Genomic DNA, 26,081 nt, shown 5'->3' with positions numbered 1-26,081 from the left:
CGCGAGGACTCCGTGGGGAAGTTGGGTCGGGGCAGGCCTCGCCACCCTCACCCCCCGGGCGCGCGGGCTGCTCCGCACGCGTCGCCGACCCCGGCGCGGCGCGCAGACGGCGGTGACAGCACCCTGCGCCGCGCCGCGCCCTCGCTGCCCGGGCAGACCCGGCGGTGGGGAGTGGGGGGCCGGCGGGCCGCGGGGTGCGGACTGCTCTCCAGGGGGAGGTGCCCAGCAGAGAGGCCCCGTAGCCCCAGGACACGTTTCCAAACATCCCGGTGCTGTCTCGCGGGGCCCAACGTGCTTTGCCTCTCGGGCTTCTTGGGCTCCTGGCCTTTCGCGTCACTTTGGCCAGCCCCGCGGCGGGTTGTATGCCCGGGCGTCAGGGGGCTGCTTTGTGCGGCTCGGGGCCGGGGGGAGCGTTCCCGGGACTGCTCTCGGGAAGCGTGAGGCCGAAGGCCTTGGTCAGCCTGCTTCTTACGGGGAGCGCGACTTGGCCCCCAGGTCCGAAGGTTTTCGGACCGTCTGGTTTCTGCCCCGCCTGTGGTCGCCTCTCCTCCTGGAGGGGATGGAGGATGTCGGCGTAGACTCGGAGTGTGCGTTAGTGGGTGTGTGGTCGGAGCCGACGTGCAGTTCCACACACGTGCTAGCAGCGCGGCGGGTAGCTGCTGCCACACGGCCGCACGGGGACACCCAGACGCCCGGCCCCGGCGAGAGGTGCCTCGCGCAGCCGTGGAGGGAGCGGGGAGCTGCGGCGGCGGGTGGCGGAGGGCGGTGTTCTGTTTTGCGAGCGGGGAGCCGTGGCCTTGGTGGTGTTGTGGCGAGTTGTGTCGCCCTGCCCGCCTGCCGCCCCGCACTTCCTTTGTACACGGTTAATAAGCAGTGTCGCCCCACACTCGCTATCGTTTGCAATCTGATAGCTTTTGTTTTGGTGCTGTCGGTTAGGGGTGTGCAGGGGTAGGTAGAGAAGAGCGAGGACGTAGGGAGTGAGAACTCCCCACGATGTGTGGAGGCAGCAGGAGGAGGAGGTTTTATTCCTCCCAGAAAATTAAAGTGTGGCTTACTGGTGCATGCGAGATGGCAGGGTAATTTGAACACGATTAAAAGTTTAAATGTAGTCTCAGATCTGGGGCTGGGGACGGTGAGGGCGTGTTAGTGAGTAATGGTTGCCGAGGGTATGCAGGTGGTGCCAGTTAACTTTGAAAATCACGACTGAGCCTTCGGGAGTGAGGGGGAGAAATAGGCAGCGGGGGCTGCCTGGCCCCATCACAGGGGCAATTCAGAAAGGCTGTTTCTAGAAACACATCCCCTCAACGTCTTGAAAGAAACGAGAGCGAGGTGGAATAGAGCGGATCTTACAGAATTAGCGTGTTTACTGCACAGAGGCAGACGCAGGCTGGGGCCGGACCTTCCACAAATCTGGGCTCTCCTGCTCTTTGTTTTCTAAACTTTCAGCACACTTGATTGGGTGAGAGGCTTCCGGCTCCCTTCTACTAAGGCGTTTAGGTGGTGTTTGGGGGACAAAGGAGGGTTTCTAGTCTTTGAAATCTAAATACAGTTAAGAAACCAGAGAAGTAATCCATTTTATTGTGGCTCGTAATTGAACTATATTCATTTCTCTAGTTTTATTATTTAATGGTAATGAGCTCTGAGATTCAAAATAGCAGTGATGGCCTTGCTTCCCCCAAGCAGGAGTCGGGCATTTTAAAATAGGATGTCTTGTTGTTTGGGGCGTTCTTTATGGAAAACGCTCTTTGTGAAAGGAAGCTCTTTTCTTGAGAACACAGACCGGAGGGGAGGAGATATTTTAATGTATGTTTTTAATCCGTGGCGCCAGAACTTTAAGGGAACCCTTTAAAATGGTTAGTTCCTTGAAACCTGATGGATGCCCAGGAGGCACCCCAGATCCGGATTATGGTTTGCTGAAGCCTGGACGCCGTACCTGCCCCTCCCTCCGCCTCTGACATTTTGAGGATGAAATGATACATGTATGACCTCGTTTTCAGTTTTTAGTCCTAAAGGTACTAGACCCCTTAGCTCTGAGAGAAATGAGCTACTCAGTCCTATCTTTCAGCCATTGTCAAGTATAGTAATAAAGATTGGAGTGTTGTTGGTCCAGTTGCAGGTATTTTGTTAGCACATGTAGGGATTAGTGTTTCTTCTTTTGAGTGTGATGGCAGTAGGGAGAGTGTTTTATCTTTAATTTAGGAAATGTTGAAGTTTTGGAAGCAGATACAGTCATATGGACATGTTTGTTTGGTATCAACTATAATGTGAACAGAGCATCTTAAATAAGGGAGGTTTGGAAGTTGCTAGTGATCGTCACATAATCTGATGGCTGTTTTCTTCTTTTTTTAAATCAACGTGCACTTTAAACTTATTGTAGCTATCTCCTTAAAAGGATTCAATCATCTTTCTGCCCCAGGCACAGTTAACATCCTATTGTCAGAGAAATGTAGGTATGTGCAATGCTGTTTTTTAAGGAAGTTAGTGTTTTATTACCAGAAGGAGAACCCAGAATAAGAACTTTTGAAAGAACCTAAATAGCAAATTATAGTTTAGACTGTCTAGAGGGAAATGGCAAGTAGATGGTATTTTGTGGAGGGGTGGGGTGTCAGGATTTGGAGTTTAAAAGGTCAGTATGTCTGATTTGTCAAGAGGAGTAGAAAAGTCCAAGTCTAAGATATAGCTAAGGTTGGATAGATCATCCTTGAAAACATTACAGAAAGTGAAAGAAGTCAGTCACAAGAGACCACATATTGTAGGATTCCATTTTTATGAAATGTCCAGCAAGTCCATAGAGACAGAAGGTAGGTTAGTGGTTGCCAAGGGGCTGGGGGAGGATGGAGTAGGGAGTGACTGCTAATAGGTGCAGGGCTTCTTTTTGGGGTGATGAAAATGTCTTAAAATTAGTTTGTGTTGATGGTTGCACAACTCTGAGTATACTGTTTGAATATGCTAAAAACCACAAAATGGTACACTTTAAATCGATGACATTTATGGTATGTGAATTATATCTCAACCTGTTTTTTTTTTTTTTAAGAAATGTGCTAAGGTTGAAAAGAAATCATTGTGCTACCTTCGACATAAAAATTGTATTAAAATATCTCTTTTCTCTCCCCCACTCCAACCTTGTGTTTTAAATGTATGAATTACAGCAATACAGCAGACTGGCAATTGAGACTGTAGAGCAAGAATTCAATGCCATAGGAGAAATGGACAAGCAGGGGGGAAAAAAGAACCTTGGTTATACATAGCTCCAGTTAAGGATTGCAGGGTTAGGTTAAAAACCACAAATGCTAGTGAAAGTCAGATTTTTGACAATAAAATCTTCAACTAGATATGAAATGATATTGAGTTTTTCAAGAGAGAGTTTAGGAGCTGAGTCTGGACGGCTCTTTGTAGTTGAAATTTTATTATGTATGTTTTCTAACAAAGAAATAATGTGTAATTTTAAGATGGTAAAGAATTTCCACTCTCTTTTTTGATATGCCATATTGACCACAAGTGGTAGTAAAGACTGAGGATGAACTGTTCATTTTAGTGTAGCCTTGTTTTTTCTTTGTTGCTTATTTTATTTCTTAAATAGATCCAGAGTCTGAGCAGAAGAAATCTTTATATGATACAGTAGTTGTTTTAAAGCATTTGGTGATTTTTATAAAAAATTAAAATTTCTTACAGAACAAAAGATTTTAAAGTATAACAAAGGCCTTTTTGTTTTCAAACTATGTGCCTTGATCCAAATTTACCTTAGTCTTTCAATAGGAAAAGACGTAGAAAATAATTGTTGTTTACATTTGGTTTTGGTCTTTGTCTAAGTCTTAGTTTACTAATAAAAATGTTTCCTGCCCTTCCTATTGTTGCAAGATCAGGGCAGTAATGAAAATCAACTGTATCATTTTCACTTGTTACCTTAAAGTTTTGCCAAGGGGAGCCCTCAAGGGATGGTGGTTTCCTTTTTAATCTGGTTTCGTTGGTTTTGTAAGAATGTGCTGTAAGAAGCAACTGAAACCAGCCAGCAAGTATTGGGCACCTACTGTATGAAAGTGGAGCTTGTGCTGGACAATGTGTGAGCATATAAAAAAGGGGGTCTTGCTTTTGTCCTAGGGGCATTTTATAAACTCTTGTATGAAATGAAGTTACTTGAAAATTCAGATTTTTTTTTTCAGACTCAGCATAGAATGCACAGTTTTCAAATAGACAGTGGGCAGTATTTTAAAGGCCCTTTACAATTATTTTCATAGACTTAAGACATGAAGGAAACCAGTATTGTTGATCTTCTGGAAAGCCTTTGCTGCACCACTTTTGCCTCAGTACTTTCCCTCGTATTGGAATATCATCATACAGATGGTGTTCACCCTTCTTGGCCAGCAGCTTTGCCTTCTATATAACATTGGTTATGATAATTATGATTAAAATGTGCAGTTTCGTAGTTGCCTTTTTCCAAAAGTTAGGAGACATAGGTGTGTGCCTGAGTGTTGCATGGCATGTTTTGAGTTGTAAGAAAGATGGGGCTTATTTCAGAAGTTTCCTGGATTTAAATATTGCTTATTTAGCTTTCTGGAAATCATTAGGAAACATTTGTAATTTCGAGGCATTTTATAATTTAAACATAACTTGATGTTTTTAAAAGCATGAGGGGGTAAGAATAAGATTGAGGAGACAAATCCTGAAACTGTGTGTGTTTTTATGGTAAAGTGTACAAGATGTGTTTCTCTCTGGGTTGTGAGGTTGTGATGTTCTTCGATTTGTTTTCAAAACTCGTCTGAAAAATCAACCTTAGTTCATAGAAGAGGTATTTGTGCCCGTGGGCAAACTTGCTTTGAATTGCTTTTCTTAGCCAACTTATGACAGGTGCTATCTGAGTCCAAGAGATGAACTCTTTTCAATTGTACTAAATATATAATAGTTGCACACATGCTAGGGATATAGTTTCTTTATTTCTCTCTCCGAGATGTTCCGAAGGAAAACTTCAAACACTTTAAAGACAGCACAGTGCATGATTGATGGTGTACTTTGAACCCTCCTGGAAAATGGTGTTTGGCATCAGATTAGCAAGAGGAAGTTTTCCAGTTATTTGTAAAGATGTGATTTGGCCTAAACTAAGTGTGTGGTGAGTTGGGGGGGCAGCCCCAGTGTTTGTGGACATTTAGACCCATTGACATTTGGGGAGCATGACTGATTTCCAATATTCGGAAAGACTAAAACTTTGAAATATGTACACACTCCTCCCCCACCCCCCAAGGATCTGTGAAAGAATCGATTTGTTCTGATGGAGGCACATATATTTGGTATATAAAATGGCTAGTAGAAAAAGATCTTTAAAAACAAGTTAGTTATCTCAGTAGATGCATATTCTCTCAGCATGATGTTTTCTTTTGTTAAATATCTTTGGTTTTTGACTCAGAATATTAACGATACCTTTGATTTTGAGACTTCTGGACTTTTGAAGACTGAAGTCATTTTCCATTCTTAAATGGTCAGTTTTACTCATGTTTTAATGTTCCAGATATCATTTTTGAAGATTTCCCTTTTTTTTTTCACTTATGCCAATTTCAATTATGTCATATCAAGTTGATTTATTTCAAAATCTTAAGGAAAGATTATATTTCTTCACTTGAATTGAGAAATATTTTTTCCCTCCTTTCTTCCTCAAATACTTGTTGAGTACTTATTGGGCTCAGTTCTTTAGGTTTACAAATTCATTCTGATATCATAAAATATCTCAAGTTTTTAAAGGTATGAATCAAGCCATAGAAATTGCTGATATGTTTATTTTCAAAACTAAAACAAACTAGTAAGCACATTTAAAATTTTTTTTGTGTGTTTTCTGCTCTGGACTACAAGAATTTTTAAACTCATCAGTTGCTGTTCAGATTTTACTGGAACACAACAGAAAGTAGTTTCTTTTATTGTGAGGGATGAACACCTACGATTGCAATAACTTTTACAGTGCACTGTTGCTGTTATTTATGGCTGGGAAAAGTAAATAGGAATGCAGGGATTGCCTTTTTCTTACATTTATGTTCAACTTGGTTAATCATGGTGATGGCTTAGTTTATAAGTTGTTGGGAGATGTGTCCAGAGAGCTCACTGACTTGTCCTGCCTACAATGGCTGGTGGGCTTGAAGTCCGCACTTTATTATTTGGAGTATCAGAGTGCCTGGCCAGCCAGCTAGGGAAGATGTGCACACGTATGACTGGTGCCATCACATACTGCAGAGGTATATGCCTATTTTAAATTGCTCACCTTGTAACAGTCTGGAAGACAATTTTTATAAAAGCATTTATAAAGACTTTAGAGAGTAGTCTATTATTAGTCTAGAAAGTTCTTGGGGTGGGGAGGAGTTTGAAACTGTTATCTCACTCCACATTCTTAGCCCCCTTAATAATACAGGCCTCTACTTCAGTAAGAGTTACATAATAAGAATACCATTTGTTCAGAATTGTATATCTCCACCCATCCATTCAAATTCTGAGAGTCTGAAATACGTTGTTGTTGCTATTTTGTATACTTTTCTGTGACCATTTTCTTTTAACGTGGCACTGGCTTTGGAATTTTTTTGTCGGTTTAAAAAGCATACTACTTTTTAAGTTATTCTTGATGTAAGAGAAAGAAATATATTTTGACAGTCTTAATGCATAAATATTTTATAGAGCAGAACTTTAAAATTTCCTGACATAGTTTGAATGCTTACATTCAGCCTGTCCTCTTCTATAAAATATATAGTCAATGGTTTGTCTCTAAAAAATTGATTATTGGGAATATATATTTGACCAAGTAAATCAGACATGCCGATTTGAGTCAGGTACACTTTTAGTTAATAGAACTTTAAGGAACAGACAGATATCTGATAATTAGGGAGAGATGAATTTATGTATAACAGTTTTTCAGTTTTTCCCCAATTTGAAGTATCTTGATGACCTTTGATAACTTCCTGGAAAAAGTAGGCAGCATGGAGAAAAAGTCCAGGTAAAAGCCCATGATCCAATTGACTGCATCAGCTTGCAATGAGTATTCTAAGCCATTAATTGTATTTGGATTGTAAAATCTTTCTCACTTGTGCCCATATTTATCCATGTGGCCTTGTATTTATGCTCCCTACCTAATTTCCCTGGGTCTCATTGTAGTAGGATAATACACAAGCTCACATACTCAGGACTTGAAAGAGAAGCACAGATTGCTACATAAACAAATGAACAGAGAGACCAGCGGCAGAGGAAGATGTGCTGTTCAGCTTCCGTTATTGCTGTTGTCTGATTTCTGTGGATAATGAGTTCACAGCATATGTTAGGTCACAACATGGTACAGTTTAATTCTTTTGTTACAGAAGCCTTTCTTGGTCAGGTGATATATTTGGGGTTTTCTTTCTAACATGCACCTCAGTAAGATTTTCAACAACAGGGACTAGCTCCAGATGGAATTTCTAGCTAAATTTCAGTTCTGTAGCCTGTCCTTTTCTGGGGAGACTGGTTAATTGAATGTTTCCTTTCAACCTCACTGAGTCACTTGAAATCACTAAGATTTGCCCCTGTTTCTGTCTCCACCCTGGTCCAGTCCAGACCTGCATCGACTCTGAGTACATGCTGAGTTGGCCTCTGAACCAGCTCGGACTCCTGTGCCATCCCTTTGGTTTGATGGACTTGCCAGCCCCAGATTCTCACCTCTTTGGTCTGAGAATCAAGTCCGAGGCACCTCATATGGGGCTGTAATAGGTCCTGAATGAGACTTTGCTATGGGGATCCGGTTTTAATTCCCAGTACTCCCCAGCACCTGTGCTTCAGCCTCATGGAAAGTAAATACTGTTCCTGTTGCCAGGGTTTTTTGCTCTTACTATTTCCATGGCTTGGAGTGTTTTTCCTTTTCACTACTCTGCTACTCACTTTCCTACCTGCCCCCCCCCCCCAATACTGAATAGCAGAAAGTGCCACTCACGAGCACAGGAAGGTCACCTTAGCTCTAGTTTCTCCTTAACTGCCAATTAGTTCTTTGGACACAAACAAGTTGTTTTATGTTTTCTGAGTCTCAACAGAAATGGGGAGACTTAAAAATGTTTGCTGAAGTTGTTTCTTCTTTTCTCACTAAACAACAAAATAACATTTTCTAATGTGTTTAGAAAACTAAACTCAGAAAATTTTGAGGCCAGGTGCTATGGTTCATGCTTGTAATCCCAGCATTTTGGGTGGGAGGCTGAGGTGAGAAGATCATTTGTGGTCAGGAGTTTGAGACCAGCCTGGGCAACATAGCAAGACCCTATATCTAAAAAAAAAAAAAAAAGCTGGGTGTGGTGGGGCTAGCCCGTAGTCTCAGTTACTTGGCTGAGGCAGGAGGATCACTTGAGTACAGGAATTTGAGGTTGCAATGAACTATGATCAGATCACTGCACTCCAGCTTGGGTGCTAGAACTAGACTCTATCTCTGAAAAAACAAACTTTTGGGGGGAAATGTTTTTTGTTTTTTTTTTTGCTTTTAAATCTCTAAGTATCAGGTAGAAACTTTATATCTGTAAAATTAGGGACAAGACTGTAACTTTCTAAAGGCAGGATACTAAGTCAGCTAATTCCTTTTCCCCAAATACCTTTAATTGATTTGAGAGGCCATCCTTTAATTTCTAACTCAGATTCCTTCTCCTTCGGGAAGCTTCTTGTGATTTTCCTAACTTCTGTGGATCTGACTTCCCCGTTACTCCTTTTGAGTTCACATCCACAAATGATGATTTGTTTTGTCTTGTTCCTTGGCTGTTGTCATTTTGTGAGGACAGTGCAGCTCAAGTGGCTGGTTTGACTCTGCAGCTCCCCAGCAGCTAAGATCTCAGGCAAATTATTTAACCTTCTTTTGCCACTGTTTCCTCATCTGTGAAATTATGATTTTAATAAAACCTAGTTCATATATTTATTCATAAAACTTAAATGATTTTGTAAGCATGTCAAGTGTGTAGAACGGAACCTGGCACTTATGGAGTCCTCAAGCTGTTACTGTTCTTATGGATGTGATCTTTGGATAGCGCCAGAGCCTGGCATATAGATGCTTAATATGATCTGTAATAAAACTTTATTTTGCTAAGGGGCTTATTAACAAGATGTCGTTTTGCTTATTAAACAGAGTTGTGTGATATTATATTTTTTCAGGAGCCCCTTCCCCCGAACAGTTCACCTTACATTTCAGAGATCTGTGTATTATGCTGTATGTAGTTTCTCCTATAAGTTTTTCATTTGTTAATTTCTGCTCACTCGAGAGGTGTCCAGTGTGCACTTTGCCCATCTCACCAGTGCGTAGGCGCCATCTAGTGGCCAGAGAGGAAATTCGGCCTATTCAGTGACTATTAACAGAGTCCTGAGGAGGAAGACCACGATCCCTTCCCACTTTCTGGCTGGGTTCCTAAGAACTGATTGCAAGAAAATATGGATACTGCAGGTTTCTGTGGAAACCACTGGGGTACGGTTTGGGATTAAGGTTGCTCTACTATGTCAGTGTGAGCTATTGTGAGAGAATTGGGATTTTCCTAAATGCTGGAAGCAAGCATACTGCAATGGCAGTTGTTATACCTACGGTGATTTTTTTTTTTTTTTTTTTTTTTTTGAGACAAAGTCTCTGCTCTGTTGCTCAGGCTAGAGTGCTGTGGCCTCAGCCTAGCTCACAGCAACCTCAAACTCCTGGGCTCAGGTGATTCTCCTGCCTCAACCTCCTGAATAGCTGGGGCTATAGGCCCACAGCACCACGCCTGGCTAATTAAAAAATTTGTTTTGCAAAGTCACTGTTGCCCAGGCTGACTTTGAACTCTTGGGCTTAAGCGATCCTCTTGCCTCAACTTCCCAAAGTGCTAGGATTACAGGTATGAGCCATGGTGCCCAGCCACAAGATTAGAGATTTTGAAAAAAACACTTCTGATTTATTTTGAAAAATACAGCAAAATTTACCTTCCTTTGCTTTTTTAAATAGGTAGTAACACTTTAATTATCATTCTTATATGTGTCCCTTGGGCTATTCTATGTAGTTAAGAAGTTCATCAGAAATAATAACAACAAATACTTTCATTACTGGTGTTAGGCCTCACAGTTGCCTGCATTTTGTTAGCTAATTTTCTGTGTTTGGTGTCATGTTTTATTGCTATTTTTGAAACTACTTTCTCATTTCCTTGGTGACACTACCCATAATATATAGGTGGTTGTTCAGTTTTATTTGTCAAAAGCTTTTGACTCATTTCCTTATGGTTGCCTTTTAATATTTTTAATTTGGAAATCATTTGTTTGACTACCTGAGAGAGAACTTTAGCCTGCCTTCCTTTCAGACCTTCTGAACAATTTCTTAGACTGTTTCTGAAGCAGGTTGTACTTCTCACTCTGTCTTGGCAGGTGGAAGCCCCTCTACTGGGAATAACAATATTACCAATTTGCCCTCTGGCAAACTCCTTTAAGAATTAGCTACCTTTGCACTCTCTGGTGGCCCTCATTCTGCCTGCGGGATGGTTGCTCTGACTTCACACTCCTCTGGTACTCTGTCTACCTCTGTTAGGGCTTCTTCCCTCCCCCATTGTTTTCCCCTACTGTTGAGGGAAGGAAAGGGTACCTTGGTCATCTTTGAATTCCCCGGGGCATGGCCCAATGCCTTGCACAGAGGGAGGAGCTGGAGAAATGGAAGATTTCCTAAAAGGAGACTCCTCCCTTTTACTTTGAACCACTCTTTATGTACAACAAATTTCTTTTCATCTAATCATTGTAGCTCTGCCAGCCGAAACATTTTATTAATATCATCACAGTTACTGCTACATGGAACTTGAAAGCAATAAAATTATCTTTAAAATCATTGTTTCATTAGGCTCTTTGCACACTGAAGTGAATAATAAAAATTAGAACTCCTGAAAAGGTCATTTGTGAGTCTGGCCTGGTATCGGGATCGCCTCATCCCTATGGATGGAAACTTTGTTCCATAAATTCCCTATAGATAAGATTTAATGAATAATTCATTGGCACCTACTCATGTTTGCAGTGTGCTTTAAATCCTCGGTCCCCAACTCTATGGAGCAGACCAGTGCTGTGGCCTGTTAGGAACTGGGCTGCACAGTGGGAGGTGAGCACGGGCTAGCTACTGAGTGAAACTCATCTGTGTTTGTGTTTACAGCTGCTCCCCATCGCTCACATCCCAGCCTGAGCTTCGCCTCCTGTCAGATCAGCTGCAGCATTAGATTCTCAGGAGCGAGAACCTTTCTGTAAACTGTGCATTCGGGGGAGCTAGGTTGCACACTCCTTATGAGAATCTAATGTCTGATGATCTGAAGTGGAGCTAGCACTGGGGAGTGGCTGCAAATATAGTTTATCATTAGCAGAGAGGTTTGGCTGCACAATAAATGTAATGCACTTGAATCATCCCGAAACCACCTCCCCCTGCCCTGGTCAGTGGAAAAACTGTCTCCCCTGAAACTGGTCCCTGGTGCTAAAAAGGCTGGGGACCGCTGCTTTAAACCACTGTGGGGCTGGGTGCCTGATTGAAGGTAGGCATCTTCAGCTGGACTTGCCATGCGGTGGTCCTCAGAGTGGCCTGACGCGGAGGGCTGGAGGGGAGCCTCAGGGAGCCAGTGGGTGCCTCTACTGCTGCTGACTTCCGAATGACAGGGAGGGCTTGGCCATTTCTCAGTCCTTTCTAACCTTCAGATCCCAAGACACTAGGCAGAAAGAGATGAATTTCTTAGGAAGGTTTGGCTGGAACCGGCAGAATCACTGAACCAGAAGTTTGTTTCTGTTTCTTGCATTGTTTTCTTGGCTGGACAGCAGTGGCGTGATCATAGCTCACTGTAACTTCAAACTCCTGGGCTCAGGTGATCCTCCGAAGTAGCTAGGAGTACAGGTACATGCCACTGTGCCTGGCTAATTTTTTCTTTTTTAAACTTTTGTAAAGACAAGGTTCTTGCTGTGTTCCCCAGGCTGGTCTTGAACTGATGGCTGCAGGAGATTCTCCTGCCTCAGCTTTCCAAAGTGCTGGGATTACAGGCATGAGCCACTGCACCAGACTGGTAGCCAAGTCTTAAATGTCTCTCATCACCTAAGTACCCCCTCCTGTGCTGTTTTGGTTATTGGTCAAGGCTTTTGACAGTCTCGTGGTGGGACTCTTGGAGAAGGTAAATTTTGGTCCTGCCTCTCTCCCTTTTTTTTTTTTGAGACAAGATCTTACCCATGCTAGAATGAGTGTAGTGGTATCATCATAGCTCACTGCAATCTCAAGTGATCATCCTGCCTCAGCCTCCTGAGTAGCTGGGACTACAGGTGTGCACCACCACTCCTGGCTAAGTTTTCCATTTTAGGGGAAGATGGGGTCTTCGCTGTGTTTCTTAGTTCTACCTTTTGACAGAAGAAAGTTTACTTTTCCAGGATAGTATAAAGAGGCCTCCAGAACTTAATTAAAACCTAAGAAATTATCGCTAAAGTCTTAATACTCCTGAGTAGACTTGTGAGGTGGGATATTTCTTGTAGAATATATAAACATAATTATTTCAATCTGGTTTGTTAATTTCAAGTGCAGGTTATAAAAAAGCATCTTGTAAAATTACCATGTGAATGTTGAACTGGGTGTCACTGGCCTTTGCTTTTCCCTGTGGGGTTTGCATATGCACAGCTCTTCTTCCTTTTAAGCCAGGTCCCCTCAAGCAGTTCACTGTCTCCCTGTCTTTGATGGGAAGGGGGTATTGGTGAGGGAGCTTCAGGCCTCAGAATCTGAATCTGTAATTTGGAATAACACTGGGCTAGTGGGGATGCCATGAGAATTAGCAAGAATGTATCTAAGATGCCCAGCAGAATGGGCACATGGAAAGAATCTAACAAATGGATGCTTTTTCTTCTCCCCATGTACCATGGTGGCTCTTGTGGACTGTCTTTGGGGCTCCAGTCCTCCCATACTCCCCCAGTACCGAGGCATTGCCACCACTCAAGGGAGGTCTTCCTTTGCATGCCTACAGTGAAGGTTTGAACCCAGGAAGTGTGAGTGACAGGGCAGCCTTTGGAACCACTAACCATTTGCCTCTCTGTGCCTGAAGAGTTATCTTTAAGTAAACTAGGCTGGCTCTGGTTTAAGGTTATGTCCCCAGCTGAAGAGTGGGGAGTAGGAGGTGAGTGGTGGGGAGGGAACAAAGCCTTGTTTTTGGTGTCAAGAGTTGAGGGCCTCCAGTGGCCTCTGTTCCCTGGAGAGCATATTAAAAGATGTGTGATTTTTTTTTTTCCCCCCTCAATGAGCTTACTGTCTAGTTGGGAAAACTCAGATACTGGTGACCAGTAACAGGCAACATGTGTTCAGTGCAAAATTATGGGATGCCGACTAAAGGTTTGGAGCAGTGTGTGGGCTGCAGGTGGTGTGGTCATCGAGCTGCTGAATAGCCTGAGTAGCTTTAGGGAGGACATCTGACTTTAGTGCGCCCCAAGTATTTGCCTCTCACGGTCCGGGGAATAGCACCCTAGCAGGGGGAGGGACGTGTGTGGTGTAGGTGGCAGGGTGCACTGATGGAATGGAGGGTGGGTGTCAGAACCAATCGCAGTGGACCTGCTGAGAAGGGTATTCTAGGAAGGCTGCTCTTGCCTCTCAATGGGTTCAGAATTAGGGGACAGAAAGAGGGAATCCCGTGGGAACCAGTGGCTATAGATGAAGGAGGTGATGAAGATGGGGTGGGGGGATGCATCGTCTCTAGATCTGAGACCAGGGAAGCAGGAACTGATGGGACACATTGGCCTGGCTAAGGGGAGTGATGACTGAGGCTAAGGGGGTGACTCTGCCCGTCAGGGGCTTGGTTGCTGGAGGAGCAGGCCTGGGTGGGCTGTCCAGAGGCCTCCAGGGGATGGAGAGGCAGGACCCGCATGGCCCCGGGCTGGCTAGAGGACCGGAGCAGCAACATAGAGCGGGCTCTCAACGAGGCACCTGGCACCTTCATGGCACAGAACAAAGAGAACTAGGGAGCAAGCTCCAGTGAGGCCGTTCACATAGCAAAGTCCTTTGGAAACTGCAGCGTTCAACATTTTATAATTGTTTTTAGAAATGGACTTTAGAAAGTGGAAGAACTCTTAGCCTTGTTAGGGGAATCACAGGTGCCTGGGAAAGTTATGGACCAGGGTTAAAACCTGTGGGAGTCATATTTCCTCCAAATTGATTCCTCTCCTCTGAAAATAAAAGTGAAAGCTTTTCAGGTGAGGGCTCTTACACTTCATTTGCTGGGGCACTGCTTTCTAACTTTCAGAGGGAATCCAAACAAGACATGGGTCCTTGTGTGTCCTCCTGGGCAAGGTCAGGGGCCCTTGAGGCTGGTTCTGGGCCAGGCAGGTACATGGCCCTGGGCTTCCTGAGGCTGGAATGGGGAGGCAGCCCCTGCTCCCCACCTGCTGGCTCACCTGGCAGGGCTGTTCCCAGCCCTCACCGTGCACATGGAGAGGAATGATTCATTTAAAAAGGGACGCCAACTTTGCATCCAGGTCTAGGCTTTGCTACTAGTGCTTTTTAACTTGTGTGGATTTATGTTCTGAAATCAACTGGACACGTTGTAGTTCTTGATGAGAAGCAATTGTCCATTTTAGTCCGGGATTAGTGCTACTGGCTGGGTGCTGCCTGTTCTGCAACTGTATCTGTTTGTTTTCACTTGATGAATAACATTAAAAAACACAGCAATGCAAGAGGCTTCCCCGGAGGGTGATATCATTTGGCCCAGTGGGCTTTTGTGTTAATTTCCTGCTATCAGGATAGTGAATTCTGAATTTTAAGTCATCTTTCACCTGTTGGAGATAGCAGAGCTGAAGCACAGTCTGTGCTTTCCCCAGTTGGAAAGTAGGCCTTCTGCCCTGTCTCCTGCACCTTTTCCCCCAGTCTTGTTTGGTGGCTTTGATTCCACCATTTCTGAGACTAGAATTAGATCCCAGAGCCAGAGACTTAGAAGTCTACTTACAGTTTGTGCCCAGAGCACGTTATTTACCCTCTCTCCTCTACTTTCCTAATCTGTAAAATGGAAGGTTATAATGGTCCCCATCTCGGAGGATTGTTACAAGTACTTCATGAGCAAATACACATAAAGTTCTTAGAACTCAGTGCCTATCATAAGCACTAGGGTTAGCTGTTACTGTTATTGTTAGGGATGGGAGATACACATTGGAAGTTATACCCTTCCTTAAAAGGGAAAAAATAGTACCCTCCTGGGTGTGTATTGATTCTGCTGTTCTGATCTTAGCTGCATTTACTATTTTTTTGACTGGAGAGTTAAGACTCTAGTTTCATCTTACAGAGAGAGTTTCCCTAGTGCTCTGTTGGGGCTGGATGTGCACCCCTCCCCATACTGCTTCTGCCTCTGGGGAAGGGAGTGAAGGGTCCTCCTCCAGGAGATGGGTTATCTGGATTCCAAGCGTCCTTCTAAGAAGGCTGATGTGGTGTGGGTCATTCCCATGTGGTGAGCGGCGTGTAGACCCCTTGACCCTTCGCTCTCTTCCTTCATTAAGGAGAGGTAGGTAATGCGGGGTCATGTGGCCTTCTGGGGAGGACCCGGGTCAGGAGCATGAGGAATGTGGGTGGGACTTATGTTTCCAGCCAAAGTTTAGGGCTCGGGATTTATGAAAAGCATGAACCTATGTGTCTAGAAACTGTTGAGACTATTTCATGTTGAGAGCGGGGAAAACTGAGAACCTGTGGCCCTTGTGTGTAGGTCGAGGGCTGCTCACAGGGATGAGGCTGCCTGAGAAGGAGAAGGCTTCCGTCAGGGTGGGGAGCCAGCCGCGGTTGTGTCGCCTGATCAGTCAACGTTTTGCGGGAGAGCCATCCTCCAGGACAGTGAGAAGGAGCTGCCCTCTTGCTCTGCCCCGTGGGCTGTGCAGGGTCTCTGCTTCCCAGGACTGGAATTCAAGCTTAGTCTCGAGTAGGCAGCTTGTTAGTTGGGCTTGAGTGGTCCTGGTAGGGGGCCGTCACCTACTCTGTGTTTCCAAGGGAAATGTGTTTTGAGCCCAGACCACTTAAACAATTTAACAATTAGTACTAAGTAATGATACTGTTTACTTTTTGTGATAAAAGGTCTCTTAGGAACAGGAGTTAATTCCTTTAGTTTAAAAATCTTAATTCCTTGAGGCCAATAAGCACATGAATAGATGCTGGAAGTCACTAGTCATTGGCAAAATGCAAGTCAGACCCACAGTTGATACCACTTCACGCTCATTAGTGTGGCTGTTACCAAAAAAGCCTGGTGTAGGCCAGGACGTGGAGAAATGGAACCCGTGGGCATGCAAACGGTGTAGCCACAGTGGAAGACAGTATGGTGGCTCCTCAAAAAATTGTAAAATTGACAGATTCCACTCCTGGGTATCTGCCTAAAAGACATGAAAGCAGAGACTTGAACAGATATTTGTATACCCACGTTCATGGCAGTGAATAACGATTCATAATAGCTGAAAAGTGGAAGTAACCCAAGTGACCCTCAATGGATGAATAAACCAAATGTGGTGTATCCATACAATGAAATGTTACTCCTCTTAAAAAGGAAGGAGGTTCTGTCACATGCTACAGTGTAGATGAACCTTGAAGACATTACATTAAGTGAAATAAGTCAGTCATAAAAGGACAAATCCTGTTTGGTTCCACTTATGAGGTCCCTAGAGTAGTCAGATGCATAGAAAAGAAAGTAGAACGGTGGGTGCCAGGGGCTGGAGGAAGAGGGATGGAGAGATGGTGTTTAATGGATACAGAGTTCCAGTCTGGGAAGATGAGAGAGTTCTAGAGATGGATGGTGGTAGTGGTTGCACAATAATGTGAATGTACTTAATGCCACTGAATTGTATACAAAAAATAGTTACGATGGTAAATTTTATGTATATTTTACTACAATTAAAAAAAGTCATTTCTTGACTGTTTCAACTGTGAGCATGTAGCATGTGGAATAGTGTGTGTGGGTGGGCAAATTCAAGAAGACCAGTCTCTGCCCATCGAAGTCATACCTGAGGGTCACGTGCTTTTTGAGGGTGTCACAACGAGGGAGTTGTGAGGTCAGGGGAGGCCTCCAAGACTAAGCTTTTTGAGCTAAGTCACAAGGGATGGGTCTGTTTTCTACAATGAGAGACAGTATTGCAGATAATGTTTTCCTTTCAAGGAAAGCAAGTCAGGAGTCAAACTCTCATGCCATCGTAGTCACAAATGAAATTTATTGCTAATCAGCCATGTGACGTGTAATTGCTTTTTCATTTTCATATTTTTCCAGAAGAGAGATTTGTTTAGATATTTGGTTCCCTCACTGATTATACTGGAAGTTTTTCATTTGTTTTGATAGCTCAATTTTTTATTGCAAACTGACTCCCTCATTACCTAGGGAGCCCTGAAAGAAAGGTGCTGACCTCTGCAGGCAAGAATCTGAGCATTCGAAAAGGAGAAAAGGGCCAGACCCTTCACTTTACATCTGAGGAAGCAGAAGCTCCAAGGGATGTGTTGCTTGAGGTCACAGGACACCTGCATGTCCAAGGCCAGTATCCACCTTTCCTTCAGATCTCTCTGGGGCTGGTTCTTTGTAGTCAGTTGTCATTCTCTCGAGGCACCCGTGCTCAGGCCCAGACCTGCTGGATTCCAGATAAGACTGAGAGGTAGCTGCGCCCGTCTGGCTGTGAGAAGAGCTTTCTCCACCCTGTCTGGAGGAGCAGCTCTTCTTGGTCTGGGACCTACAGCAGGAAGCCAGCTGCTGATTCTTGTCTGGTGGTTGGACTGGCATTTTCCCTGTACCTCGGAAGCAAACCCGAGTGACCACTCTTGTCTTTCCCAGGTCCTGCCACGACTGTTTTGCTTGTTTGCTTGTGTGCTTGTTTTACCTGGTGCCATTGGGCAGGAGGTGTTGTCACAGAAAAAGAGAGAGATGTGCTGTTACAGGGCTGTATGGTTGTCTTAGCCAGCTCAGATGACCGTAACAAATTACCATAGACTGGGTGCCTTAAACCACAGACGTTTGTTTCTCAAGATCAAGGTGCCAACTGATTTGGTTTCTGGTGAGGGCCATTTCTTGGCTTGCAGATGGCATATGTCTTCTCGCTGTATTCTCGTAGGGCAGAGAAAGCAAGAGCTCTGGTCTCTTTATGGGCACTCATCCCACCATGGGCCTCTACCCTTATGACCTCGTCTAAACCTAATCATCTACCTAAGGCCTCACCTTCACAAGCCATTCCATTGGGGCTTGGGGCTTCAGTCTGTAGATTTAGTTGGGGCACACAGTCCTGCAGTTAGTAACCATGGAGTCATGTGTTATTGTTAAGGATTCTCAAGACCAGGACTCTGTAAGTTCTTGGTCATGTCTGTGAGATGGTTACAGTTTCATTTTTAAAATGTAAGTGACATTCAGTACCTAAAAGTATGTGTTATCAGGATGGCACTGAGCACATTTGCCTTCTTAACCAAATGCTTGAAATGTGTAGTTTGTCTTCTGAGCACCCCATTGCTTTTCTTGAAGTGAATGCAGTTTGAGCGGAACTCAATTATTGAGAAATTCTGTATGACCCCATTTCCCCCATTTTAGGACAGATAGGTTGCTTATTTTAAACTCTGCAGGAGCTACATAGAGGGAAGTTATATTCTCCAGGAGAGCTTAACTTTCACTCTTTGAAAACTGAGTTCCATGGAGGTGCATTCCTCCTCTCTGCCCACCTTAGCATGCACCTACCAGATGTGTGGAATTCAGTTAAAAGCAGCTCATCTTGACCCTCCCCAGGGTCTGTTTTGTAAAGCCGACACCAGCATCAGTGAGTTGGAAGGAATTGCAACAGAAGACAGACCTGTGCTGCAGCCCACCTCTGAGTCCTTAGCAATACTTCTTCCTCTCCCAGCAAATCCAGAAGGCTGGGAGGTGATTGTTAATTGTTTATAAGCATTAACTGTTTACCAGTCATACTTGCTATTTTAAATCTGACCCTGCTATTATGTTGTTTTGTTTCTGTTCACAGCTGAGCTTTAAGCTGGGTAGAATTTCATGGTGAGTCACTCCCATGATGGTAAAATCAGTATCGATCAAGCCTTCCAGTTAATCCCGTGAGCAGTTTAGAGACAGATGAGACAAGCTTAAGGTTTCCACCTGTTTGGATCACTGCGTGTGCGGGTTGGGCTTCTTGAAGACCCGGTTAGCCCCTTCTGTCTCCTGATCTGTAACCTGTAAGGTTAACATGCATCTTGGAACCTCTGCTGCTTGAAAACACAGTGTGTTTAAGGGAAGGGGACACAAACCCATGTGAGGTTTTTCTCCCCCTTTTGTTTCCTCAATTCCACCCCAACTGCCTGTTTGAATGCATGCCAGTTACTTTTGCAGAATTAGTGACCCTTTCCTGCCATCCTGGGCTTTGAATTGAAGGCTAGTATGCCTTTTCCCTGGTTTTGTTAGAAAGTTGCCCTGAGGGTCTTATGCACTGGCCTCTGTGAATTCTGATAGACTGATGGACAGAGAAAAGTTGAGGGTTAGATATCTGGGCAGAGCCTGGCAGGGGCAGGGCACTGAGTGGGAACATTGGGACCCTCTGCTTCTGAGCTTGGGAACTGGCCACTGACTCCCATTAGGACATTGGGTGAAACATATATACCCACTGTCCCTCAGTTCTTTGGGCAGCCTTGTTAGTTAGGTATGGAAACTGAGCAGTGTCTGCCTTTTGGCTGTGCAGCCAGCTCAGTGTCCCAGCTTCGAGCGCTGAGTCTGAGTTGACTGCCTGGTGAGGAAGCCACACGAGGCTCGGAGGGGTGTTCTGGCTCTTGGTAGATGCCAGGCCTACCCAGGACTCCAATAAGAGCATGGGCGGAGAATGCCACTTGGATTTGGTCACAGTGGGCAGCAGAGGGGGTGTTTTGGTGTTGCTTTTACTGCAGAACAGAGGAGGCAGATGAGGCAGATCAGGGCTGGGGGGATGCTGAGCTGAGCTGGGTAGGGAGAATCGATTTGTAGGAATTGGAGAGGGAGACAGATTGGAGTGTGTGGATGTTTGGGTTGGGACCTGCGGGAGGTATGTAAGGTGTGCAAAGTGCAGCCCTGTTCTAAAAAGCCTATGTTGTTGTTGAGAAGATGAGGTGTGCACAGCTGCAAGAATAGGACCAGACACTTTTACAAATGAGAATAGAATGAGCATGGTGGGAAAGGGCCCTGGAAAGTGAGGAAGAGATCGTTTTGCTCGTGGGGATCCTGGAGGCCTCATGAAGGAGATGCTTGGAGGATCGGAGGGACTTTACTGGACTTGGTGGTGGTCTTGAGGTCGAGCCTTTAAAATTGTGGGATGGGGCTCAAAGTGAGGCAGCTGGAGGGGGAAAGTTTGTGTAGGTAGTAGTGGGGGATGAACATGGGGGCAAATTGGGGATGGTTTTGGGGGTCCTGAGGCCAGGCTAAGGGATTTGGTTGGTTCTTGAGAGCAAACGTCTGTTAGAGACTGGTGATCGTAGTTGTACTAAGTTAAAGCAGCACTCTGGAGGCTATCGGGTCTTTGTGAGTAGTGCGGAGCCTTCTTGGGAAGGTAGTAGTGAATGTCTAGTGGAGGAGATGGAGAGAATGCTGGTCCCAGGGGTCCTGAGTGGCACCTCCCTCACGTATCTGAGCTTTTGCATATTCAAGTTGTATTTGACTCCATTTGATTATGGCAGATTCACTTAGTAGGACGCCAGGAAAAGGCCTCCCAAATTATTACAATAGAGAAGTAAGTACAAGGGACTTTTTTTCTTCATTTTTTTTTTTCCTTTGCATTTCTCCTCAGAGTGCAGTGGCATCATCAGTCATAGCTCACTGCAACCTCAATCTCCTAGGCTCAGGAGAGCCTCCTACTTTAGCCTTTTGAGTAGCTGGGACTACAGGCGTGCACCACCACTCCCAGCTAATTTTTCTTTCTTTTTTTTTTTTTTTTGTAGAGTCAGGGTCTTGCTCTTGCTCATGGTGGTCTGGAATTCCTGACCTTAAGGGATCCTCCAGTCTTGGCCTCCCAGAGTGCTAAGATTACAGGTGTGAGCCACTGTGCCTGGCCAAAATATATTTTTAAATCTGTCATCTAACATGACCTGCTGATAGGAGTGGTATGTTTGATTGCTGTAGAAAATAATTGGGAATATATTACAAGGTCCAGTAGCTTCCTGATGTAGGGACCCTTAGGACTTTGGAATAGGAAGACATTTTCGAGTGAGTTGTTACTACTTTTTGGAAACATAACAGTGCTTGCTTTTCCCTTGATCAGCAGGGTAGACTTTCTTTCCCATGTGCTGGCTGTTACTGGGTTTCTTGCATTGATACAAGTACAGTCTTTGCATTTGAGCCCAGCTCTGTTTGTTGCTAGGGCTCCATTTGAAGCAGGTAAGTTAAAATAAGAGCATAGGCCGCCTCCAAATCTGCAGGTCTGAAGGCATTCGTGCAGTTTTGTTGCATGGGTCTTTGCATTTCACTCAGTAGTAGCAAAAATCTATCAGGTGTGATCTTTCCTGAAAACAAACGTTACCATGGTTTTAAATTAATGATAGGGTGTTTGGAAATATGAAATGTTTAGGTCCTTGAATCCATTCCAGGTTCAACATTGAGGAGGAATGAGGAAGCTGAAGCTGGGGCAGGCTCTGTCTAGAAGCCATGAGCTCTTGCCCCCCTCTCCTTAGCAGCATTGTAAACAAAACCCCATTTGTAAGGAGCAAGTTCCAGCTGAGTTTTAATTATGGGGGCAAGGTTTGTGTGGTGGAGGAGGGCATGAAGCCAGAGGCTGGGGGCTTACTTACTGATTAATTTAACCTGGCCCTTCTCTCTCAAGTCTTAGCTCTTTTAAGATTCAGAAAATAATGCAAAATGCCTCAGATTTCTGAAATTCCTGGCCTTGGAGACTTGACTACATAAAAGAGCCAGGATTTCAGGCTGGCCATTTCAGGATCAGCCATTTCCCTCTTCCTGATTCATAGCTTCCAGGATTTGTAATGCCTGTAGACTTTTTTTTCTCTCTCGTTTAAAAGCAGCCATTGAAAGAAAAAATAAATAGCAAAGTCCCTATTCCAGAAGTTCTACTTCCTGTTGTTGTACTATTGAGCTCTGAAAAATAGCTTTGCAAGTTTAGCCTCTTGTTTGGCTATTTCAAAGGAATTCTTGAGATCTTTTTGTTTGGACAGGCTGTATGAAGGCGATAAGTTTAAAGAAGTTCAGCTTAATCAGCACAGAAGTGCAGAGGCTATATTTTAAGTTCTTTCTGAGCTTTATGGTGTGAATATGTGAATATAATCTAAGCAATAGTGAGTTGCTTAGCCAGGGCACATAGACGTTTTCCACAATGCCAATTGTTTCCATCAAATGTTTAATGTTTATTTTTAAAAGACATATTTGGGCACAAATTACATTTTGTGACTATAAAAGAATTGGGGATATTTACGATTCCTGCAACAAGGGAGATAGATCCAAAGTAATCAAGAAAATGATAGAATAGCCAGCTTCATATTTTCCCACTAGCATTTTCATTTAAATAAATGTGTGGATCAGCAAAAGTGCCTAAAGTTCAAATGTTTCCATGCTACACATTTTATTTCTCCCTATTTGAAAATACTGATCTCATTTGTGATAAAAGTCATACCATTTTGAGAAATACAAAAACCTTTTAAGCTTTATGGGATGATGATATTTTGGCCACTTGAGTGGGTATGATTTGGCTTAACTAATTTTGGTCCCAGAATCGTGTCATCTGTGGTGAATGGATCCCCTGCCCCCTGCCCCAAATATATAGGTGGCTAAAGAGTCAAAGCAGGATAAGTGATGATACTTTGTCAAGGACTTTGTGAGGATTAACACAAATATTTCCGGGTGGGATTCCTAATGTTCAGTTTCCATTGTGTGGCTTGGTTAGTTAGCCTTCAAAGACACTGGCCTGCATTGTCAGCTAGGAGCATCTTGAAGTACTGTTGCTTTCTTCTCTGGGGTTATTGTGGGGTCCTTTTGGAGCATACATGACTTTATACTATATAGTTATTTGATATGCTGGTGTGCCAGTTACATTGCATGTATCATTACGCTATGTGGTTGATTGATAGAACAGCCATTTTCTGGAGGACTCTTGTTTGCACACTCCTCCTCTCAGAGGCCGATTGGAACATGTACAGTAAATAGGAGATGATCTTCTCCTTCTGTTTTGTCTTTCCTCAATTGCCTGTCTGGTGGGAGAATAACAGCTCTCTTAGTGTAGTCTTTTTGGGGGCTCTCTGAACAATAGAAATTGGGGGAAAAAACTCAAATCCCTGGGTGGTGACTTGTTAGCTTTTTCTTCTTTTTAAAAGCAGAAACACCTTTAACTTTTTTTTAGTAGCCTTGCAGATCATCTTCAAAAACACCTGTGTTTGTAGTGAATGAGGCAGTGACATTGGATTCCTCCATTGTGGATACATCCTCTGCAGTCGCACCCCTGGCCTTGTCACCTTTTGGCAGACAGAAATCTCTCTTTAATTTCTGCTGATGGTATAGAGTTCTTGGAAGCTAGGTGCTCTGAATTAGCACATGGGCAACAGTTTTTTTAAAGGCCGTTGTTCATTCTGCGAAATAGTTGTGCAAACACCTGATAAGCACCTTCTTCTCTGTCAGGCTCTGTGTTTTGTATTTGCATGTTTGAGGCCAGCATCTTTTTCTTTCTGGAAATCTAATGGGCTCCTTTTTCTCCTTATCCAGGGAACTTTCCATTGTGATTGTAATTTTCCTAAAAAATATTTGGAAAAAATGTACAGCCATGTTTATCCTGTCTAGTGAAGGCTATCTTGAGGGCTTAGATGAGTAGAATTGGCAGAGTGAGTTAGTGGTGGCATCTGAGTAGTTGAAATGTTAATGCTATCCACAGGTTATAGAAAATCTGCATGTTCAATAGTAATAATTAGGCTGGGTGTGGTGGCTCCCGCCTGTAATCCCAGCACTTTGGGAGGCCAAGGCAGGGGGATCCCGAGAGCCCAGTAGTTCGAGACTAGCCTGGGCCACATGGTGAGACTCCATCTCAAAAAAAAATTAGCCAGGCATGGTGATGCACGCCTGTAGTCCTAGGTACTCCAGAGTTGAGACAGGAGGATCACTTGAGCCCATGGTGGCCCGTACCTGTAGTCCTAGGTACTTTGGAGGCTAGACAGGAGGATTGCTTGAGCCCAGGAATTCGAAGCCACAGCGAGCTGTGATTGCACCACTGCACTCCAGCCTGAGCAACAGAGCAAGACCCTGTTACTGTAAAAAAAAAAAAAAAAAAAAATTGCAAACCAAACAAAAAGGTGATAAGGATAAAGTCTCAGCTTTTGGGGAAAGTGGGTTTTAGACATGTTTTAAAGTACTTACTGTAAAGGGAATTCTGATTGTCACATCCAAACAGAATTTGTTATTAAATCGTAATTAAACATGCCAATAAGGCAAAAAACTACAATGGTCCTGACTGCTTTAACTTCACGTTTTGGAAGGAGAAACTGTAAGCTCTGTGAAAGGAAGGACTGTGCTCACTGTTGGATCCTGGTACCCCAACATGTAAATGTAAATTAAAGGAATGAGGCCCTGGGAGTCCTAAGATCACAGTCAACATCATAACCCTAGGCTTCCTCCTACCCTCAGTGACTTCCCTCCTGGAAGAGCCCATTGCTTCTTGCCTATGAGGTCTGCAGAGTGGGTTCAGATAGCTCTGATCGTTGATGCAACAGTCGTGTGCACATGGTACTGTATCAATTTCATATATTTGACCTGTTTAAAGATAATGTGGGGCTATGATGAACAGTGAACTTTTAATTAAGGACAAATTTGCCTACTACCTTATACTATAATTATTTTATGTTTGTTGACTTTTTCATATTATAATGGTAATAAATGGTTATTAGGGGAAAATTAGAAAATATAGTTAGGAAAAAAGGAAAATAAAATTATCTTTACTCAATCTCAAGGTAACCATTGTTAATATTTGCTGTGTTTTCCTGAGGTCTTTTTTCCCTCCTATGCTTATGTGTGTATCTATATATTCTAAAAAATAAAGTTAGCATTATACTACACAGTATAGACATATAATTTTTATCTTCATTTTCCCATTTAGCAGCACATTGTGAATTTTTGCCTGTTATATCTTTATTATCTGGAATATGGTCTTCAATGAAATTAAAATTAAAATTCTATAACTTTAAGCATTTTATAATTTTTGCCATTTAAAATAATATGATAGAATCATTGTGTACTATCATTGATATGCTACTCTTGTTAATTCTCAGGGTTAGAGTCCTAAAATGGGAAGTTGGAACACTAGGAATTTTATAAGTGTGCATGCTTATGATCTTAGATAAATATTGCCAAAATATTTTCAGAAAACTCCCAGTTTAGGCTTCCAGAAGCAATGCCTGTCGTCCATACTCTTCGCCAGTAATGAAAACTAAATTGAGCTTTGCAGTTTTAGCATTTAAATAAACTGTATCTCACTATTTTAATTTCCTTTTTAAATTATTGGTGCCATTTTCATTTTTCTTTTTTCCCATTTTTTGTTGAGTGATCACTGCATTCTTATAGACTTATATAGACTCTGTTATAAAGATGTTTACCTTGTGTTCTCTGTGTTGTGAATATTTCTCCTGATTTGCAGTTGTTTTATTTTTTAAAAATGTAAAATTTTTAACTTCTTGAGATATAGTGTTTCTGTTTAACATAGAATAGCACTCTCTTCATTATGATCTTTAATTCTCTTAGAAAGATTTTATTTATGTCAAAATCAGTTAAGTTAAATCATGTATATTGATTTTTAGTTTTAAATTTTTATTCTATAAGACTTCTAGAATTTATATTTAAATAAAGTGAGATACCTCCTTCTGTTGATAATTCTGTTTTCCTACACTGTGCTATTTTTTTCTTTTATATTAGAGGCTCTATTTAAAAGCATCTTTTGCCACTGATCTGCCTGCTGTTTGTGTACATGTTAACATCTTCTAGGAAGAATCTCCACTCAGGTAAACATTTTTTTGAAGAAATATTGTTTCAGATGAACTCGTTTGTGTGTACATGTGTTTTGTTTTGTTTTTGCACATCTTCCCTGCCACCCTACCAAAAGAAAAAAAAAATCCACTGAATTTTTATTGGGATTGTTAATAAATCAACTTGGGAGAGAATAATATTTCTAAATATTTGAACTACTCATTCAAGGACATT

The 26,081-nt window shown here is 43.1% G+C and overlaps 1 protein-coding gene across 3 annotated transcripts in view; it reads left to right on the top strand.

Moving 5' to 3' along the window:
• IGF1R (insulin like growth factor 1 receptor) overlaps positions 1–26,081 on the top strand; it is a 291,232-nt gene that overhangs the window by 1,513 nt on the left and 263,638 nt on the right. Inside the window, exon 1 of one of the 3 annotated variants that reach the window (XM_076004800.1) lies at positions 20,289–25,882. The exons of the other annotated variants lie outside the window; for them this stretch is intronic. Within the exon in view, the coding sequence (XP_075860915.1) occupies positions 25,849–25,882 (34 nt within the window). The 5' untranslated portion in view covers positions 20,289–25,848. Of the gene's footprint in view, positions 1–20,288; positions 25,883–26,081 lie in introns of those variants that run through there. 3 annotated transcript variants of the gene reach the window in all.

Source organism: Microcebus murinus, chromosome 7 (genome assembly GCF_040939455.1).
Source record: "Microcebus murinus isolate Inina chromosome 7, M.murinus_Inina_mat1.0, whole genome shotgun sequence".
Taxonomy (NCBI): domain Eukaryota; kingdom Metazoa; phylum Chordata; class Mammalia; order Primates; family Cheirogaleidae; genus Microcebus; species Microcebus murinus.
Note: the sequence above shows the minus strand (reverse complement) of the source record. Positions and strands in the feature narration are given on the sequence as shown.